At 50.7% G+C, this 20060-nt stretch overlaps 8 protein-coding genes across 8 annotated transcripts; 3 read left to right on the plus strand and 5 right to left on the minus strand.

The window, feature by feature from the left end:
- Positions 1 to 64: 64 nt before the first annotated feature.
- Positions 65 to 2102, minus strand: BJX68DRAFT_247395 (uncharacterized protein). The gene is made up of 2 exons (XM_071041768.1): positions 1838 to 2102; positions 65 to 1647 (listed from the first exon to the last, which is right to left on the minus strand). The coding sequence occupies exons 1-2, from the start codon at positions 1985 to 1987 to the stop codon at positions 367 to 369; spliced, it is 1431 nt and encodes a 476-aa protein (XP_070893713.1). The 5' UTR covers positions 1988 to 2102; the 3' UTR covers positions 65 to 366.
- A 2087-nt stretch (positions 2103 to 4189) lies between these two features.
- Positions 4190 to 5325, plus strand: BJX68DRAFT_247399 (adenine phosphoribosyltransferase APT1). The gene is made up of 2 exons (XM_071041769.1): positions 4190 to 4738; positions 4788 to 5325. Exons 1-2 carry the CDS (start codon positions 4249 to 4251, stop codon positions 4940 to 4942), a joined length of 645 nt encoding a protein of 214 aa, XP_070893714.1. The 5' UTR covers positions 4190 to 4248; the 3' UTR covers positions 4943 to 5325.
- Positions 5326 to 6250, minus strand: BJX68DRAFT_247401 (gamma-glutamylcyclotransferase family protein). The gene has a single exon (XM_071041770.1). The coding sequence runs from the start codon at positions 6097 to 6099 to the stop codon at positions 5335 to 5337; it is 765 nt and encodes a 254-aa protein (XP_070893715.1). The 5' UTR covers positions 6100 to 6250; the 3' UTR covers positions 5326 to 5334.
- A 122-nt stretch (positions 6251 to 6372) lies between these two features.
- On the minus strand, positions 6373 to 10092 carry BJX68DRAFT_247403 (glycoside hydrolase family 47 protein). The gene is made up of 4 exons (XM_071041771.1): positions 9780 to 10092; positions 9318 to 9688; positions 8703 to 9262; positions 6373 to 8649 (listed from the first exon to the last, which is right to left on the minus strand). The coding sequence occupies exons 1-4, from the start codon at positions 9905 to 9907 to the stop codon at positions 6436 to 6438; spliced, it is 3273 nt and encodes a 1090-aa protein (XP_070893716.1). The 5' UTR covers positions 9908 to 10092; the 3' UTR covers positions 6373 to 6435.
- A 284-nt stretch (positions 10093 to 10376) lies between these two features.
- Positions 10377 to 11252, minus strand: BJX68DRAFT_271980 (uncharacterized protein; the record flags this gene model as incomplete). The annotated part of the gene is made up of 3 exons (XM_071047091.1): positions 10377 to 10541; positions 10597 to 10925; positions 10976 to 11252. The coding sequence occupies 3 exons, from the start codon at positions 11250 to 11252 to the stop codon at positions 10377 to 10379; spliced, it is 771 nt and encodes a 256-aa protein (XP_070893717.1).
- A 475-nt stretch (positions 11253 to 11727) lies between these two features.
- Positions 11728 to 13853, minus strand: BJX68DRAFT_247407 (WD40 repeat domain-containing protein). The gene is made up of 5 exons (XM_071041772.1): positions 13568 to 13853; positions 13459 to 13504; positions 13324 to 13404; positions 12508 to 13263; positions 11728 to 12453 (listed from the first exon to the last, which is right to left on the minus strand). The coding sequence occupies exons 1-5, from the start codon at positions 13709 to 13711 to the stop codon at positions 12401 to 12403; spliced, it is 1080 nt and encodes a 359-aa protein (XP_070893718.1). The 5' UTR covers positions 13712 to 13853; the 3' UTR covers positions 11728 to 12400.
- Positions 13854 to 13927: 74 nt separating this feature from the next.
- BJX68DRAFT_247410 (TRAPP complex core subunit BET3) lies at positions 13928 to 15232 on the plus strand. The gene is made up of 5 exons (XM_071041773.1): positions 13928 to 14073; positions 14130 to 14138; positions 14222 to 14441; positions 14493 to 14684; positions 14740 to 15232. Exons 1-5 carry the CDS (start codon positions 14042 to 14044, stop codon positions 14857 to 14859), a joined length of 573 nt encoding a protein of 190 aa, XP_070893719.1. The 5' UTR covers positions 13928 to 14041; the 3' UTR covers positions 14860 to 15232.
- Positions 15233 to 16520: 1288 nt separating this feature from the next.
- somA (putative cAMP-dependent protein kinase pathway protein (Som1)) lies at positions 16521 to 19781 on the plus strand (the record flags this gene model as incomplete). Its single annotated transcript, XM_071048712.1, has 5 exons — positions 16521 to 17633; positions 17700 to 17857; positions 17952 to 19242; positions 19297 to 19557; positions 19614 to 19781. Exons 1-5 carry the CDS (start codon positions 17151 to 17153, stop codon positions 19779 to 19781), a joined length of 2361 nt encoding a protein of 786 aa, XP_070893720.1. The 5' UTR covers positions 16521 to 17150.
- Between the last annotated feature and the right edge of the window lie 279 nt (positions 19782 to 20060).

The following is a 20060-nucleotide window of genomic DNA, read 5'->3' on the forward strand; positions in this document are numbered from 1 at the left end:
GTAATGAACATTCTTTGCTCCAGTGCATAGTTGTTGACTTGCTAGATAGTAAAACAAAGATTTTGGGGGGTTTGATTATACAACTTTGCTCGCCGGAAGGTTGTGTGCATTCAAATCGGCGCTATATCTTGGGGGATTCCAAAGACCATACGGGGTACTTAGAGAATGAGGGGAAGCTGGGGTCGCTGCTCGCAAGTCTAAACACATGTGAAACCGAATGCATTCTGAGCCAATGGCATGGCCTGATAAATATTATATGAAGTAGCCCAAACTCCTTGCTGCTTTGAAAACGTGAAGTGACTTCGCGCCCTCAATTATGATCATAGTACAAGGTATAAAGAAACAGCGTTGACGTAACAAAAAGAGTCATATCTTATTGCCTCCCATAGCCGCCAGCTGTTGCATGAATGTGGCAGTCTGCTCAGGTGAAAATCCAAAAAAAACAGGTCCATTAAACACAATGGTCGCTGCCGAGGCCTTTGGCGGCGCGTCCGCTTGCCTTTCATCGCCTTGATCGCCTTCATTTGGTGTGTCAGGCTCGTCGTTACGTACCGTCTCGGTGTCTATCGCTGGGTGATCTGGAGAAGGCGCACCACCACCATGTCCGAACGGGCAGAGACCAGCCTTCGGCGGGCCAGCCTTAGGTTCATCTCTTGCAGGATAATCCGTCGACTTGTCTGGAACAGACGATGACTGTATGGCAGAATCGAAAACCGGCGCTGAAGAGACAGGGACATGTATGCCCCAGGGGCGACTCGGCGACTCACCAACGCGAACCTCTCGCATCGGACGGTCGAAATGGCTGGCTCGGTCTTCGTCATTTGGCTCGGTGGAGGCTAAGGTTTCATCTTCTACAGTGGGAGGCGTCGAATTCTGGTTGACTTCTTCTGCCCACTTCTCGACGCGTCCCACTGGGGAACTGGCAGTGCGTGCGTGCTGGCCTGGAGGGAGGAATGCTTGATGCTTCTCTGACAACCCTCGAATCATGTTGGTCAGGTCGCCATACTTTGCATCCATTTGTCGGGAACTGCCTGAATACCGCTTCACACATATAGCGTGACTCCTTGGAATTTCATGCTTGTGCCGCTCAACATAGTCGGCAATCTCTTCCGGGCTATGCTGGTCTAGGAACCTAATAGGACATCGAGAAGCAGGGCAACGAGCACTTGAGGAGCGACCAGAGGGAGCCTGGCTTGATCGCCTTTCCAGCTGCTCCTCTTTGATGGGATCTAAATGCTGGTAAGCACATGTATCTCCATTCGTGACTGGTAGCGCAGCCTCGATTCCGTTGACCCCATTCTCAGACGTATGGCGAGACTTCGTGAAAGGGCATCGCAAACTTCCACGCGTGCCCTTTGTAGTGAAGTCTCGTTCTAGCGACCCGGCTCTTGTTGCGACCATACCGGTTAACGAAACATCATCTTCGCGGTTGAGCAAGGGTTTATATAACCCCACGCCGTCATTTATGGCAGAAAGGCTCGAATCTCCTACGTTTCCAGACTCTGCAAGATCTTTTACTACATCCAATGCATCTAGACTTTGTTTTCGCGGGCAGTCAAACTGAAGACGGCGACTGAGGATTTTCTCCGAGACAATCTTGGTATGCGAGTCGATTCCTCCGGGAAGTTGTTCTGCTAGTTTGAGATACTTTCGACGAGGTCAGCGCAGGCTCGCCAAACAGATCTCGCAAGCGATTAGGGGTGAGATGTCTCATCAGATAATACATGATATGTCCGTCACCGTCCGTAGACTCCTGATCTAGAGCTAATCAAGTTCTCTCATCACTTGAGACATGGAGGATGAAGTGTGCAACGGAGCTAAAGGAGAAAAAGTTTACCTCATCGTGAGCATATTGCAGCTGTTGGTGAAGAAGTTGTTCCTTCTGGGCAAGTCGTTGTGTAGTTAGCAGCAGAGCTTCAAAAGCTCGGGCAAGGATTTTCAACTGTCGGTCCGGCTGCAAATCAGCAGCAAGAGGAGTTGGAGACATGTTGTGGAAGAAGCAATGATGTTACGAGGCAGAAGAAGAGACATCTGCTGAAGACAGGAAGCACTTCTGCCAGAAGCAGAAGCACAAAGGAAGAATCATGAAGTAAGCCGTCGTACGACGGGTTGAGGAGAGAGAAGCAACGATTTGGCTTTTGCTGCCTTAAATAGTCACGCGGTTTCTTTAGTCTCCTTCCTAAGCGAGTGGCCCGTGCTCTCACGTGACTTTGCAACTATCCCATCGATATATCTTAGCTCACTATTCAGTTTGAGGCGAGATAACAGGACAAGAAAGTTACAGGGTCCAATGGTCTGTAGAGACAAACAGTAGCTCGTCCGTAAAGTGCTAGGTTGATTCTTTTACCGTCAGGACGTGCAAGGATCTGCGAATCTTATAACCTTTCTAGAAGATCCCGCTTTCAGGGTTCGAGTTGTATTTTGGGGGATGTTGTGCAGAACCCAGCTCGATAATTACTAGCTCAACGGGTCGAGGAGCTATATCTTGGACCATAGAATCATCAAATAACTACATGATGTGCTAGACAAGGATGTCCTGACAGAACATCGGCAGTCATGAAGCTAACTGATAATGACTGGGGTTGAGCTCTGCAGTACAAAGCGCAAACAGGTGTGGCACTGGCTCATCGGGTCCTGTCGGATACCGTAAGCGCCTGGCACGAAGGTGGATCGGCTCAATGTTTTTGTACCTGAATCCATTTATAGAAACTGCATCGACTGCTTATCAAAAACGCTTAGTCTCGGCCAGCTCGGCCAGCTCGACGCTCTCGACCTACGTCCATGGCGGGCCGCCTGAGCCTCTGGAGAGGCCGCGCAATAATCCTTTCGGGTTCAACACTCGCAATGTGAGTATGCATGAAGGTGATGAAAGGCCGTGGCACAATGTGAGACATGGATTTGGAGAATAAGCGCATGGAATGTGATTGTCTGCTGTCAAGGCTCCTTATCAAACTCGACCACAGCGCTCAGACACCGGGGGTCCGCATATTTATGTAGCGATGGTGCTCAGACACTTCAGCTGTCCAGAAAATCCGAAGAATGCCAGATTTCTAAACAAATGACGTACGTCTGGATCGCTTGGGCCTGCATATCTTAGCCTTGCATGCTCGTGGGAAAGTTTGCGGCGAGTCTGCGGCGGTCCTCGACCCCGCAAGCCGAATCGGCGAAACATTCGTTCTTATATTTTGACTCATGGGCTTCGAGTCCAGACCGTCGCACAAAGAAAACGTCGTTGACCGAGCGCGGACGGCGATCCTATGAATGGCCCAATTAAGAAACAAAGGGGCTTCCTACTGGGTAGGTTCAGCGAGCCATGATCTCGAAACTATCCCCAGTTGGACTGAAGACCATAACGTACTGGCCAATACGGAGATTACGATATAGCACCCCCAAAACCCAGTCTTAGCACGTACTAACTGATTAGTGCGGGCCGCGAAAACGCCCTCCAGACGGGGAAGCGGAAGGTCTTCTAGACGAGTCAAATGCATCTCGCATCGAGTGTGATTCGAAGCATGGCGCAAGGCTGCAGCAGGCACCCCCAAGGGACTTTTTAACGGCACAAACAAGGTGAGACAAGTGGTGAGCGGCGACAGGGAGAATTGCTCGCTAACGGATAGTGATTCGCACCATTTCACCTTGCATTGACGATCGGTGGTGGTGTCATCGAACCACGGGCGGAAGGTGGGCGGAGGTGGTATCTGCAGAGAATAGTAATGGACGGCTAAGGAAGTTAATTAACCGCTAACCCTCGAGGGTTCGAGGCAGAAAGACAAACCAGGGGATATAAACGCCGAGTAACTATCACGGCAGCATGAGTCGAGGGTGGAGGGGAGTGATAGACCTGATGGTGGGCTGATGGGAGGATTCTAGACTCGGTGTAGGAATAATACGCTTGGAGGGGTATACAACGACGAACTGGAAGATTGTAAAAAGTTAATATGATTGATCTTGGCGACCTTGTAATATGATCGATTGCAAAATAGATCATTTATGCGAAATATAGCGAAATCATATGCTAGAGATCCATAGTAAAGGTAAACAAGAGCAGCGGTACCGCCCACCACGTAACATACAGCGTCAATTTCAGATCTTCAGGTTTTTTTTCTTCCCCTCCGTGTCAACATTTTGCTTATCACTAAAACTATTTCTACCTTTGCAAATCTTCCCACCCCTCACCTCTACTTTCTTTTTCTTCTTCTTCTTCTTCTTCTTCTTCTTCTTCTTCTTCTTCTTCTCCTTTCCTTCATCATGTCCCAACAACATTCGTCTTCATCTCCCGATGCCTCCAACTCCTCCCAAGTCGCCGGACACCCCTCCTCCGATCCCTCCCGCACCGCCGAACTCGCCAGTCTTAAGGTAAAGCTGCGCGCTGCCCTGCGCCAGTTTCCTGATTTCCCGTCCCCAGGCATCCTGTTCGAAGATATCCTTCCTATTTTCGCCGACTACACTCTGCACGAAGCCCTCATCCGCTGCCTGGAGCTCCACGTCCTTGAGATCCACGCTAATGAAAAGCCCGATGTTATCGTCGGCCTCGAGGCCCGAGGCTTCCTTATCGGCCCCAGTCTGGCTCTGAGACTCGGCGCCAGCTTCGTTCCGGTCCGCAAGCAGGGCAAACTGCCGGGTCCATGTGAAACCCAGGCTTATGACAAGGAGTACGGTCAGGACTTTTTCCAAATGCAGTCCGACTCTATCAAGCCCGGCCAGAAGGTGATCGTTGTGGACGATATCATTGCGACTGGTGCGTTGTTCTCTCTAAAATATTTCTCTACATTTCTAACAGCTCTTAGGCGGCTCGGCATACGCAGCGGGAGAACTTATCAAGAAAATGGGCGGAAGTCTTATGGGTTTCGTTTTCATGCTTGAACTTGAATTCCTCAAGGGACGGGACAAGCTGCCTGCTCCAGTTTACACTCTTCTTTCTGGCCAGGAGGCGAAAGCCTAAATTTCGAATTCTCAACGATCTTGATTCGATTTATCTTTCATTTTTTTTTTCTTCCCTTACGAAGTCCACGGCTTCCAAACCAAAAGCATTCGATACGACTCTGGTCTTGCTCGGCTCGCCACCTTGCCACATTTGAAACTCGACCGTCTGATCCTGGGCGGACCTACAGTTGCGAATTGGACCGCGTCAACGGATAGACTGCATACTTAGACGAATCACGACCCGCTGGCGGCCTGCACAAGGATGTGATATATCACCGCAAGGATCCATCGAGAGCTCCTGTTTTTGATCATGATAGACAGGTTGAATACCGAACATACTGTGTATAGCATAAAAAACTTTCTAATCTGACTTGGCGTCTAAAGAATACAACATACGTTGCATACGAGGTCCTATTGCAACGGAATAGAAGGCCTCATAACCTCGTCCGCCCAATCCTCCGGAAACCCCAACTCCACAGCCTCCCTAATTGCCCTATTCATCCGCGGAATATACTCATCCTTCGGGATCCCCACTCGAACCCTCGACTCATCAATATAAACCAAGACCCTCACCTCGCCACCAACCCCAACCCCCGCAAACCCATTCCGCTCCCGGTACCCCTCATCCAACCACTCCACAACCCTTGCCCCAACATACCACTTATTGTACAATCCATCTCCCTGCTCCGTAGGCCTCACATCCCTGGGGACCCTCTTCCCCTCCAGCACATCCGGCGCACACTCATCAACCCCCTCGTACCCATCCAAAACCCCCTCATCCGCGGCAGCCATTTCATACAACACCCCATACACCCCACCTTCTGGAATACTAGGCGAAGTGGACTCTGGCACCGCATCCCCTTCGCTTATTTGCCGACCAACGCGGAGATCAGAGGGGGGGACAACATTCGCGTAACCGAATTGGCAGATGAGCCAGCGCCAGTGATCTAGTGCCGCGATGGCTACCGGGTGTGCGGAGAGGGTGGGGTTGTGCGTGCAGCGTATGCGCATTTGTGTGGGGGAGAGATTGGAGCCGTAGGCGAAGTAGAGGTGTTTGGGTGGGGAATTGGCAGGCTCTTTGTCATTTTGGTTAACGTCTGTTGCGGTGGCCGTTGCTGCTGCTGCAAGGAGGGGTGGGAGTGAGGGGTCTTGAGGTTGGTCTTGTTGAAGGCGCATCTTTGATTCTGTTGTTTTGCTTCTTGCTGGTATATTGAAAAAGACGTTATATATTCGGTATTCAGAGTGGAAAGTCGTAGAAGAGAAAGAGGGGGTAAAAGTGAACACCCCTACGGAGTACTCAGCTAGATGTTCCTGAGTATAAGTGGAGAGAAAGTGGAGTAAATTTGAATGAGATGGCGAAATCGTGGACCTGGATAAACACATTTATCCTTTGGTTCTGATACAAATAGTGGGCCCAAACCACGATCTGAGCGAAACTCTATCAGGAGGAAGCATCTAAAGATTTGTATCATACGTATGTATGTGCATCATTGTATATGTAGTAGCGGTCTATTAAACAACAAATAAATTGCTTATTGGCACTCCCTGCGACCGCATCGAGTACCGCCGCTTGATGCCCACCCCTCGTGCCTGCCGCAGGAGTTCGTACGTCTCTTCGCCGCCGCCGACAAGCACCATGCTAAGTAAATGCCGTCGGGGGATTCCACCCGCTGTCATTTGTGTCTCGTCTAGTTGCGGGCGCGCCAGGTATGGTTCCGCAAGCGAGGCTGCGAGGCCTGGCGTCGAGTGTTCTTGATTCGTAAAGTATTTTTCCTCCTCGTAAGAAACGACAATGACGAGTTTCAGGGCGTTTCGTGACGGTGGAAATGCGGCAATGTTTCGGAGTTTCTGGGAGAAACTGCATCCTCCGCGCTTGATAACGAGAACTTGATGCGACTGTGCAATGTCACGCAGAATGCGCTGATCGCAGAGGTCACCAGCCATGTAAATGGTAGACCAAGGCAGGCGCCTTTGTGTTTTGTTATTCGTCATAGACACTGCAGATACGTCGTCCACGTCTGGAAGGGGTGCTGAGCCCAGTCCTGTGGCGACTGCTGCTGGAATGGGAATCCGCAGGGGGCTAGATTTCGCTGAAGGAGACGGTGTGTACCGGTGATGAACCTCGTCCCTCAGTAACGACGAGACAGAACTCACAAGAGAAGACAATACATCTCTCATGCTCGAGGTGGAAGCATCTATTCGTGCTGCGGCCTTGCTATCGTCTGCGGACGATCTAGCATGGAGAACTCGCTGTTGTCCTCCATTTCCAGGAGTAAATTCTTGAACATCATCAGAATCATTTCGTCGGCTGAAGCTGTCTGGACGGACGTCAATGACCAAGTCAATCATTGTGGAATCTCGGATCCGCGTAAAATTAGGGTCTCCGGGATCCAGGACATCAAATGTGATCTCCCGTAGGAGGTATACCTTCTCATCCTTTCCCAATGGCACGCCGTTGACCACCTGCACTCGAAATTCACTCCCCTCTGGATTGAACATTACGTCACGCGGCGGTGCGTCCCGTATCATGCTCATTCGTAGGCCGCCGATGGATTTAACGAGAATGCCGTCCCGGACTCGCTCCAGGAAGCCAGATCCGTGGGTCATTCCAGGGACAGCCGGGAACGATATGTCCAGAGTAGGGCGAACGGCCATAAGTGAGCTCGTTGCATTATATGGCACCAGCTCTGGTGGCAACGTCCAGGGGAAGAAAGTGTAGTTGCTCGGTGAAGTGAGATCGGCGACTGTAACCCCCGCGCGATTCTTTGCATAGTCCTCCAAAGGCCCTTCTGGTGACCCTCGATTCGGCATCAAGTCGAGTCGCGCTAGGTTTGCAGCATGGAAAACATCAGGGCGAGCGGCCGTGGAGGAGAGGCCAAAGGTCGGGGGTATAGGTGCCGTCGGGCAAACAGATCTGCTCAACATATCGTGTTCGTGCAAGTCCCGTGTCATGCGCTTACGAGAGGTTGAAGTAGTGCTTTGAGGAATGACAAGCGGGTGGCCCTCGGTGGTGAAGATGAATGGCTGATCCAGACTGTTCAGAGGGTGCTCTGGATGGTAGAGCAGAAACATGTACTTGGCTGTTTCCCCTAAAAAGAAACTTTCCATGCGATCACTCAATTCTCCATTTCGGACGTCTTGGAGCCCAGCCCAGCCGCACTTGGTCCAGCAACGTCGCTTGATATCTCGCAGTACCATCTCACCAACGTGCAAATACCAAGGATCCTTGGTGGCTTGGTAGAGGTAGTACGTCGACTCGACAAATTCCGGACGGCCGCCGTACCAGCCTAGGTTGCCTTCGACGTTTCCCGTGGCAACATTCCATCTTTCAGGGAGCCCAGAGAAACGGTTCCACACCGCTGTCGTAAGCAAGTGAATTCCTATAGCTTCGTCCAGCTCTCCTGCTAAAGTTAGAAGGCCGGGATAAAAAGCGCTTAGGCTGTCGATCCAAAACGCCCGGGTGGCGCCAGTAAAGATATCCCCTTGAATCAAGTGCGGGTGCTGATATCCTTCGCCTCGGTAAAGATGGCGCTTAATAGAAGCGTGCGACTCTTTCCAAACCTGCAGAAACGCTTCCGCAGAATGTTCATACTCGCTCAGCGGGTCGAAGTAGTCGTCTAGGGCACGCCAGGGACTCGCGAGGTCATGATCTGGGCGCTCCCCAGAGGAGAGCAGGACGTAGGACTTGAAAGCATATTCATAGAAGCTATCAATACCAGCGCCAATCTAATCAAGTAGTTAGTCGGGAGAAAGACCTAGGCCCCGCAGGGAAAACATACGCCGGTAAATGGGGCAACCCATTTTCCAGATTCTGCGTCAATACCGGCACCAATCAAGCCGAGATCGCTTCTTCGATTCCAAACAGCCCAAAAAGCTCTCTTTGCCAATTCCTCGTAGCGTCCGTCTCCAGTAAGCCTACTTAGCACAGTGAATTCCAGTACCAAACTGCCAGCGCCCGCGCTGCAAGTCTCAGTAATCTCTGGAGACGAAGAGACGCAGCTCTTCTTGTCTTTGCCATCGCATGGAGGTACCCAATCAGCATTCAAAGGTGAGTTTTCGTAGAAAGGTTGTTGGTGGACTCCATGGCGAAGATTGACTCGAGGATAGGGGAGACCCGTATCAGTGTAGAAAGCCGGCAAGATGCGATTACCTAGATCAACAGCGAGCCGGAGGAGCTGGCCATCATATATGAATCCGTTGTCCCATTCAATCCCTTGTCTAGTCCCAGCGAACTGCGCCTTGTCCCAGGCTTTTGCATAGGCCACTTCCTCCGCGGACGGAGTATAGCGATTGATGGGAAGGTCGCCGACGGCAAAGAGATGGGAGCTCAATAATCCACCTGATGGTTTATTAGAACGTGTTTCCGCAATCAAAGCACATGAGCATCCTCGCACCTAGTCCCCGAATAACCGTCTCAAAAACCTGGACCTTACTATCCATATCGAACCCGCGACTCCTTTCGCCCTGCGCACCCGGCCCATCGGACCCATCCCCATAAAGTCTCACAAAGTCCTTGACCCCATCCTGAAAGTATCCCCATGCCCTTTGCCCATCATCAGGGCTTGATGACAGAATGGCGAGAGTTGACAAACTATCAATTAGCGTCAGAGAATAGTTCCCCAAAACATCGTTGAGTTCAGCGTGGCCAGGGTTATTCCGATCGCGATGGAGCGGGCTGCACGAGAGCGGGCGTAGTTCGTCTTCGGGAAAGGCGTGTTCGAGGTAGTTTTCAAATCCATGGTAGAACATGTGCTCCGTCTCGATCCTAGTATTTCGGGGGAAAGGCGATAAAGTTAGCTAGCAAAACTTATAGCATGGAAATGAAATCAAGGGTACGTCAAAGCAAAGATACTCACCTTAGGCTCCTAATTTGATCGTGCCTCATACCCTGCGCTGCTGTGACCCATAGCGACAGAACCAACACGCAGCTCGTTATCCATGCTGAACGGAGGGACATTTGGGAGCTCCCGCATCCTGAGCGCATTACCGCAGAGGCGAATCGGCCACAGACGGCATGGGAGTGCGGCGACGACGACTACAAGAAGAGAAGGCCGGTCGTTGCAATGGCCACTGCTTTCTGTGCCCGGTATTCCCTCGAGATCGGGGCCCGAGACGGAATAATGGCGAAGATTTGTTGCTGAAAGCAAAAGCCCGCACGTGAGTTCAAGGGACCAAGGCCAGATCTCCCGCTTCAATCCTCGTCTCAAAACAATTTACCTCGTATCAACTCCCTGGTGTACAACATTTCCATACCTGGACCGGCAAAAAAAGAATATTTTGTCCAATTCAGAGTCCAGCTTCGGAGGGGAACAATAGTACCCTGCTTACAATATCTATTTCCTCGCTGACTCTGGCCAACTCTCTAATGCTTCCAAAGGTAACACTATGCTGAAAGAGAGTGCCACAGAAGGCCCATGGAACCTCAACTAACCGCGTGGATATCCGGCATTATATCACGGTTTCGCTCCACCTACATTGTTCACACCCTCGTTGGACAAGTAGCTCGGTGGCAGGGTTTCTTCGGTCTTGGGCGCTACACCATCGACCTCCCTCGCAGCACTTCGAACAGATGATGGATTGTCGACCCGTTGCCAAAAAAGCAAGTCAGGGTTAAGCCTCTGTATGCAGATTAGCAGTGCAATCACTAGTCTGCAGGTGGTATTGTTCACTTACTACACTGCTTTGCCAAAGACCGTACGCTGGCGGCGGCACTGTAATTTGCGCACCGATAGCGCCGTGATTTTCTGAGAGCCGCTCTTCTGAGTCGTCCCCCGCCATAATGACGTGAATAGGCTGGTTTGGCTGAGCATAGCTAGCAGCTTCCGCCATGTCTAGTGGGAGAAGCGTGCGGTTGGTCGCGCCATTATTCGGGAAATGATAGATTCCCATGATGAACCGAATCAGAGCATGACACCATATGACACCAAGACATAAAAGTATTGCAATCAGCACGATATAAATCCATGCACCCCGAAAGACACGAATGACCACGAACGAAAGATCTAAGCAGGTCAGCACATCCGGACCAGGCATGATATTGGCAACGCCTTACAGATGGCGAAGTTGGCAAGGAGAAGGACAGTCGACACAGCCAACCGATAGACTCTCGACTGTATATCACTGTCTTTCATCATCAAAGCGCAAGAACGTGGCCGAGTTCGGTTTGGTTCCTCTAACTGTTCGATTTGTGCGCCGTTTTCTGGAGGGCGATACCGCCTGGGTTCATTGTCCTCCAAGCGGCATCTCGGCGCTGAAAAGGCTCCGTCTGGGTAGGGAAACACACGTATCGAAGGTCGAACTGGGTTTTGAGAGGCGTCGCGCGACGACATCGGTCCAATTGGTCGGTTTCAACGATCTGTTGAAGTGATCCGCCCCCCGTCATTCACTGAGGAGTAGTGTCGGGTAAGGTCAGAATAATTGGATGCGCATTTCAGTAAGAAGAGCCTGTATCTCGAGTCGGTCACCGTGTTGGCTTGACTGTGATATCAAGAGGCTCCAGTACTGTTACTAGTAGTAAGTGAAGTTTCTTTTTTCTTGAAGAAGGTGCGCCTCTTTATACGTACAAAGGAAGCCGTTCCAGTCGCCACCAATGTTCTTGAATATTTCGATCAAGGAATACTACTACGTACTGAATAGCTAAGTGCTTGAAAGGCTTCAAGCCGTAATGGGCAAAAGGCTGCCCGTTTTCGACGTGGCGTTTGTATATGTGTACTTGGGAGATTCAAATGTCAGGCAGGGCTTCATAGTCGGACTTCCGCTTCCGCCACGAGCATTGTACAGAAGTTTGATGGACTGAATTTGAATGGCAGCATACCTAAGTATTATTTGTAGATAATATTGGAGGCAAATGGATTGCTCTCGCATGCGGCTAGAGGAGCAACAAATCCATGTCGCTTGCTCATAAGCCCTCACACCTAATTAATCCTCACTTTACCCATAGACTACTATTGCCACACTGTAGGTAAAATGCCCGACGAATTCTTGGGTGGTGAAGGCTAAAGAAGAGAGGGCATCAGGGCTTACTTATCATAGTTTTGTGTAACTCCAAATAAGATCGAGCCTCTATCATTGTACCGGGATGGAACCGCCCATGCTATCAAGGATAGAGTGTGTGAGTACACAAAGCTCAAAATTCTTGCAGTAATGGAACAAGTTGATGAATAGAGCCCAAATCCATTATTCTGACACCCCAGACCTGAATAGATTGGTGGCCCCATGTGGCCAACTTTTAGTAAATGTATGGGCTGCCATGTTACCCTTTAAGCAGAAAAATCCTGCTAGTAGTATCCCTCCTAGTCGACATGCATACGCCTGAGAAGGACAACCCGCCGGGGTTGCGCTGGGTTGACCTCATGGTACCAATATCCAAGCAGCCGGCTGAGTTACGGGTTTTGTCTCAAGATCAGCATCACAAATTGCGTAGTATGAACTGATCCATGATAATCTCGTAAGCAAGACTGTTTCCAGATACGCATCTTTATTTTCCCAATTCTCCCAGCATAAGGGTCCGGTCCGATGACGCTGAAACAACTAGGAGAGACGATTAGCACAGGTAATCTCCGTGACCTTAGCAGTCAAACTTACTGATAGGCTCGTTGTTTGGTGTGAATCGCACATCGTTCACAGTGCCCTTGTGACCGGGAAGTTTGTACAGAATCTTTCCAGTCTTAAAGTCCCAAACAACGACACTTCTATCACCGCTGCCGGCCGCAATCTTGTCACCAGTCGGGTTCCAGCTGGCACGAATAAGATTCTTCTCCAGCCCAACGGGAGCACCGTCGTAGGTGTTGATGTGCCGATTTGTCGGCGCGAAAGGCCTGATATCCCAGGTGCGCACTGTCGAGTCGAACGAGTTGGACAAAAGAGTTTGCGAATCGGGCGAAATTTCCAAAGATGTGATAGTATCGGCGTGTCCAGCCATGGAGTAAACCACGGCTTTCTTTCGAATATCCCAAACTTGAATAGTATTGCTGATTCCGCCACTAAATATCTCATTACCAGCTTCTGACAGCGCAACGGCGGTGATCGGTAGCTCCGTTGCCAAGTAGTCTAGGGCCTCTTTTTGTCGTGGGTCCCAGATCCCTATTGTACCATCATCACTCGCGCTGACCAGCAACTCTTGGCCCCTTTTGCTGATTTCGAGACAATTTATGACTTCTTCGTGCCCAAGATAGCGTCGTATCCTCTGACCAGACTCTAGATCCCAGCTTGCGAGTGTCATATCGGCGGATGCGGAGAAGAGGGTTTTGGAATCTCGTGACCATTGCAGGTCAAGGACCGCGCCTTTGTGGCCGGAAAGAGCCCCGTAGTTCTCACATTGGCCATACGTGTTCCAAAGTACTGCACTGGGTTAGCCATATCGCCAAAGATTTCTACCCTCGACCCATAACTCCAACGTACATATAGAACGATCCATTGAACCTGATGCAATGTGCTGTGCCGTGGGGTCAAATCGCACACTAAAAACTTCGCCAGAGTGGCCTAACTCCATATATTAGCATTGATAATATAGGTAAGCAGCATCCCCAATCTTACCTGTGAGTTCCATAATCGGAGCATCCAATCCACTCGTGCGGGGAACCTGCGGTCAATGTTAGACACGTGCCTCGAAGCTTCATCATTGACCCTACTAGGACAGACATACCGCTTGCACGAGAGTGCCATTCTGTGATGAGCTTTTGACAACTGCTGTGCTATCATTGAGGGACCCATCAGACTTCTTTCGCTTCACAACCAGCTGGTTGGACGACCCAAAGGCCGCTTGAGCCGGTCGTTTCTCTCCGGACATCTTTCAATGGGTGGCACAGTATTGAGAATTGAATGGAATGAGGTATATATGATATCAATAAGATATCGAAGATAAAACAGCTGGTGTCAGACAGGGTATGTATGTCAATCGCAAAAAACGCGGCTGCGCCAGGCACTCCAGTCTTTTTTGGGCGGTGTCTTGGTTTTGGAAACGCTAGCCGCGGCAAACGCCAAGGAAGTAGGTCAAGCGCTCACAGCTCCGCCTCTCGACCCCAGGTTTGGCGGGGATTCGTGCATTCGTTGACCCCGTTCTTTTTGAAGATCTGCCTTCTATCTATAATCCTTTAGCCTTTAAAGCGAAGGGCTCAGAATGTCTACGAAAGTGTCAAGAATCGGAGAAGAGTGAGTTGCTCGCATGCCGAAGTCCCACCAAACAACCTGCTAACACATTTTATTAGACTCTGGAAGTCAGTAAGCTCATTCCCGGTTTATATGCATCGCGAGTCACGCCCAGACGAACGCTCAACTAATCCATATCCAACCTCTCCAGAACAAAGATAGAAAAAGTCAATGCGGAGCTAGTGACTCTCACCTACGGAACAATTGTTGCACAGCTATGCCAGGACTACGATGGGAACTATCAGGAGGTCAACAAACAGTTGGAGAAGATGGGCTATAATATTGGGATGCGCCTCATTGAAGACTTCTTGGCGAAGTCGAATGCCGGCCGGTGTGTCAACTTCCGTGAGACTGCAGATATGATCGCCAAGGTATGCCGGCCACCATGGAGATCAATTGAACTCGAAGCTCACAAAAGATAGGTTGGATTCAAGATATTTCTCAATATCACGCCAACTGTCACGAATTGGACTAGCGATAACAACCAATTCTCGCTCATTTTCGACGAGAATCCTTTGGCGGACTTCGTTGAGCTACCAGACGACGGACGAGCACAAGATGAGCTGTGGTTCTCCAATATTTTGTGTGGTGTTCTGCGTGGTGCGCTCGAGATGGTGAGTTGCTGACTGGTTCGTGCCTGTTGTCTCCCTGCTAAAATCCAGCTTCTAGGTGCAAATGCAGATTGAAGCTCATTTCATTAGTGATTTGCTCCGGGGTGACGACACAACAGAAATGCGGGTATCGCTAGTCAGATATATCGAGGATGAAATGCCACCAGAGGATGACTGATTCCTCTGCTGAAACCTTATGGCGTTCGGTGTTTTGAGATCCTGCGATACATGTCTTCTTTATGCTTCTGAAGCCTTATTACAATGGAATCTACTCTATCAAGCCCTGAGGTTGTGGATATTTTAAGCGCTTCCAATCTGCGTTTGCACCCAAAGGCCAACCATCAGTCCCCTGACCCCTGCGCCGCGCACAGAACCATCCGTTCTTATGCGCTATGCACCTATCATGCTTAAAGTTTCTCGGGGCGTCACCGTGTTCTTTGCTACTAGTGCTAGCCAACCCAGGCGAATATTATGTATCCCATCTCCCTTATCTAGCGATTATTCATGGATCATGATACTTCGCTCTATTTCAAGGGATTCGGGTTCGGTATGGCTTTCGGTAACTATACTCGAAATCATAGTCGACAGTTTTGCTCGCCGCTAATATATAAAACCTGCGAGCGCCGACCTCGGCGTCCAAGAACTTCCGTGTAATCCATCGCGAGAGCAATAAACGTATTTATTTCAGAATTAGTCCAAGTCAAATATCAATATCCAGAGTCTCTGATTTGACCGAGAGATAAGCAAAAGTGATTGTGCAGACAGGGAGTTCGCTGACAGTCCATCTTGAACTAGATGATGGCCTCGCGAACTATAGCCGATTATCCCACCTTCTATCCCCACGGGGAAATCACCACAGATATCGAGTCATTCATGTACTAAGTAAAGACCAATGGCTATCTGGGTGCCTTGAGAGTGGCATAGAGCCTGAGACACGCTTCAAGTTTATTGTAATGTGATGAGAAATCGCGTATGGTCAGTTGGCAGCAAGGACCAGGAAAAGGGCCACGTGATACACTAAGCCTAAAATGAGTAAAGACATCCCATGCTGTGCTGGGAATTACGCCGTCAAGAGACCCTGAGTGTAACAAACTGATGCATCGACTCTTGATCAGTCCATCAATTCGGACGGTTTCTCTTGACATTTCCTTGCCGTCTGACCAGGTCTCCCACATTCCCATCATTGATACCCTCTTTCTCGTCTTTATCCATTAGACCGTGGTTTCACACCTGCTGGGTTGAGGGAGATTGGGCCCGTACGCCTTCATCTTTATTGAAACAGTTCTGCGGCGACAGATACGGAGGCCGCCCTACCTGACCACCTTTCCCCCAACCTCCCCGAGTCGAAATCTCTTCTCTTCGCACCCTCGAGATTGCTAATAAGCATTGTTAGCTTGCCGACAGTAAGTTGCTCATTTTATTGCCCAGAGCTCTTTCCTTTCTTTCAATACCCTTCCAGCAGCTTGTGTTCTGCAGTCGCTTCATCTTTCGCCGCCGTGTATGCTCAGATATACGCTTGCCAGCTGCATCTCCCAGCCCTCCGCCTTGTTCCGGCCAGGTTAATCCGTGCCGAGCAAGCGATTCCCGCCCCAGCAGCGAAGAGGAGGGAATTGGGACCAGCCCAAGTCCAAAGTCCAAAGTCCAAGTCGGTCTGATCTTGACTTAATCCTCTTCCTTCCAGGCACCGGGACTGATATCCACGTCCCATCCGTCTGCTTCTCTACTCCCTCTTCCCACTTATCTTCCAAGTTGCGCCCCTCTCTCTTATTCTTTGCCTGTCGCTGCTTCCCACAGATCCACCGCCTTTACACCTGATCTTGACGGTCGCTTTCTATTCTTTCCTCCACCCACCGCCCCCTCTTCTCTCTGGCCTGATCTCCGCCAGACGGCTCCATCACTTCTCTTACTTCTCTTTTCGTATTATATTGGAGCTCTTTCTGTCAAATCTCATCCTCACCTATTTTTTACCATTTATCCTGTCCGCACTTTGTCGCGACTCGTCCTCCATTTTCCTTTCCATCTAATCGCCGCTTTTTCCTCGCTCCTCACCGTTCGTGTCGCTAATCGCCTCCTGCAACCCACAGCCGCTTCGTGCCATCGATCTCTCTCCGGCTGAGGTCTTTTGACAGATGTTATAGCAGCTCTTTCCCACTCGAAACCTTTTCTTTTCACACCTACTGCCAGACGAATATTTGAGTACAATTCGTCCCGGTTCCGGGGAGAAGCTGCCATCAGCATTTGCTCCTGAGCGTGCAAACGCCAACACCCACTTGCCGCATCACGTTTACCGCTTCTGGTATCCCTTCTCACTCACCCCTCCTTTTCATCGCTTCGCGCAACCCGCCTTTTCCACAGCGGAGGGTACCCTCACTTGAAGCCTGTGAATGCGCGTTGAAGCCACTTAACTGGTCGCTTTCGTCGTGGACCAACCGAAGCACTGAAAGGTCATTGGGTCCTTAGAGCGGCATCATGAATCAGATGAACGTTGCGGGGATGAATCCCGGTGTCGGGGGTCCTGTGGGAGGCGTGCCCATGGTCAATAACGGCTCGATGGCACCGCGTAACGATGGCAGTATGAACCCCGACATAATGATCAACAATCTTAACACTTATATATACGACTATTTCCTGAAACGCGGCTATCACGACTGTGCGAGAGCGCTTGTGAAAGACGAGTTGGTCAAGCTCAACACCGAGCCTCCTATCAAAACGAGTCCAGGCCAACGCAGGGAAGGCGATATGAACGGTGTTGATGGTGATGCGATGATGACTGATGGTAAAGATGGTGAGAAGCTGAAAATTCCCGATGACTTGCCTCGACCCAGCCTCGTTAGCGAAAGTCAACACACGTCTTTCCTCCTCGAGTGGTTTAGCTTGTTCTGGGAATTTTTCTGGTCACAACGGAAGAAGGGACATAGCGCCGATGTGAGGCAATATCTCCAGCATAATCAGGTACGAGCGGGATTCTTTCTATTTCAACTTCCCCTTTTCCAAACCTCTAACATCTCTGCGCTGCAGAATATGATGCGCCTCAGAGAACAGCAACAAAACCAGATCTTTCGAAACCAGCAACAGATGATTCCAGGCCAGATGGGGAGACTGAACAACATGCGCGGAAATGGGATGATGCCGGCCACCCTTCAGCAAAAGGCGATGCAGAACAATACTGGTGGATTGTATGCGCTTCCCCCTCCCTTCAATTTTTCGTGAAATCATACCCTCCCATGCGTAGCCGTGGTTGGGTAATCAATGTACTGATCCATTCTATAGCTCGCAGCAACAGTTGGCGCAACTTCAGAAGAACCAACAGATGCAAATGATGCAAATGCAACGAGAGCATTCCGACATCGATATGAACGGACACCGACCGCAGTCTCCATCGTCCGCCGAAAATGCGCCGTCCCCGTCGAAGCGGCCTCGTCTTGAGGGTGGCCCTATGAATGGACAACAATTGGTGCCCAACGGACGGGGTCAAGGGCAGGCCATGCCTGGTCAACCGAACCCGGCAATGTTGATGCAGAATGGGCTTACGCCACGGCCGATGAATCCGAATCAATTTGGTGCTTTTCAGCAGGCAAATCCGGCTGCACAGCCGAAATCAATCCAGGTATATGCTCAAAACTTGGCTCTACATCACTCTCGCTCAGCAATGAATAACCAGGGCATGCCTAATGGTTTAATGAACCCCGGCGTCATGCCGAATCAGGCGGATCTGGTACCAATGCCAGATGGCCAGGGTATGTATCCGATGAATGGCGACTTTTATGGTGGCGCGAATGGCCAAATGGCGCAGGTTAGGGCTGGGGTCCAAACTCCTGGTGGTCAGCATGGTAACCATGTTCTCCAGGACTATCAAATGCAACTCATGCTCCTCGAGCAGCAGAACAAACGCCGCCTCATGATGGCTCGTCAAGAACAGGACAGTATGGCGCGCGGTCCCGATGGCCAGCCGCTGCCTGGGCAGGGCCAGCAACAACCTGGGCAGCAAATGCCCCCCGGTACCTCACCTCAGGGCAGTAGGACAGGAGCATCACCCAATCCCAACGATCAGATGAAGCGCGGCACCCCCAAGATTGCGCAATCAGGTCTCCCAGGATCTCCAAGCGCTCCTGATGCGATGATGCAGGGCCGTGGATCCCCCATGAACTTCACTGGCCAAATGCCCCCCGAGATGGCACCCCAGTTCTTCATGAAGGGCATGCCGGACAATATGCAAGGACCCAACGGCATGCGGCCTCCCAGCTCCAACCCGGCGTTCACCGGACCCCAGATGGGTCAACCGATACCGGCTGGTGCGGCGAACCGCATGCCTAATGGAGCCTGGCAGCAACCTCAGCAAGGTGGTCAGCCTTTGATGCCGCAGCAATCTCCCGTTATTCAGCCTCCAACAACCGGAACGCCCCAGGCCGCGAATTCGATGCCACCTCCTCAAGCTCCGCCTACTGCCACCAATAACCGCCAGCCACCGCCATCTCCTCAGACTGGTGCAGCTGCTCCTCCGACGCCGCAGCAGGGCACCAAACCTCCACCGAAAAAGAAAGAGCCCAAGGATAGAGCAAAGGTACGTTTTATCTTCAAGAGAAACAAAATGTCCCATATTCCTGACAATACCTAGCGACCTACCAAGAAGAACCAAGCGGCAGCGGCAGCGGCAGCCGCTAACACGGCAGCTACACCGTCCTCGGAGGCGGAGCACCCGCCAACTCCCACACCATCGACACCCATTACTCCTCAACATCAACAATCGTTTGGCAAGCAGGGTGGTGCCACAACTGGCGCACCGCAGCAGCCGACATCCGCTCCTATGCAACAGACTCTTGTGCAGCCTCCTCCTGACCAGGCTCAGCAGTCATTCAACGATCTTAGCATTCCTGATGTGAGCCTTCTTTCTAGAATGACCATTATGCCTCCCACTAAACTAACCCAATTTAGCCATCTGCTTTCAGTCTTGATTTCAGTGCGCTCGAAAACCCAGATATCCTCGAGAATTTCGACTTTGACACGTTCCTCAACACAGACACGGACACAGCTGGCTTCGGGTTTGATCCAAGCATATCATACACCGACGGCGTTGAAACTGGCGCCGAAAATGGCTTGTGAACGAAATCTGTGTCTTTAATCACCCCAGCACCATATACCCTTGATTTGTACATTTCGTCGACATCTTGCCTTTGGGCTATCGACCTCTCATTACTCTCCATTTCTCTTTTCTAACCTGCCCTTTTTCCCCCCAACTATGTTCAGACATGATCTTGGATATGGATATGTGCGCGTGGGACTGGCGTTGGTGTAGTCTTGTTCTTGCATATCCTTTCTATCTGTTTGTCGTCCAGGAGTATCGCTTGGTTCTGAAATTATCGCAACTTTTTTACTCGCGAC

Source organism: Aspergillus pseudodeflectus (assembly GCF_044049435.1).
Source record: "Aspergillus pseudodeflectus strain CBS 756.74 chromosome Unknown BJX68scaffold_71, whole genome shotgun sequence".
NCBI lineage: Eukaryota > Fungi > Ascomycota > Eurotiomycetes > Eurotiales > Aspergillaceae > Aspergillus > Aspergillus pseudodeflectus.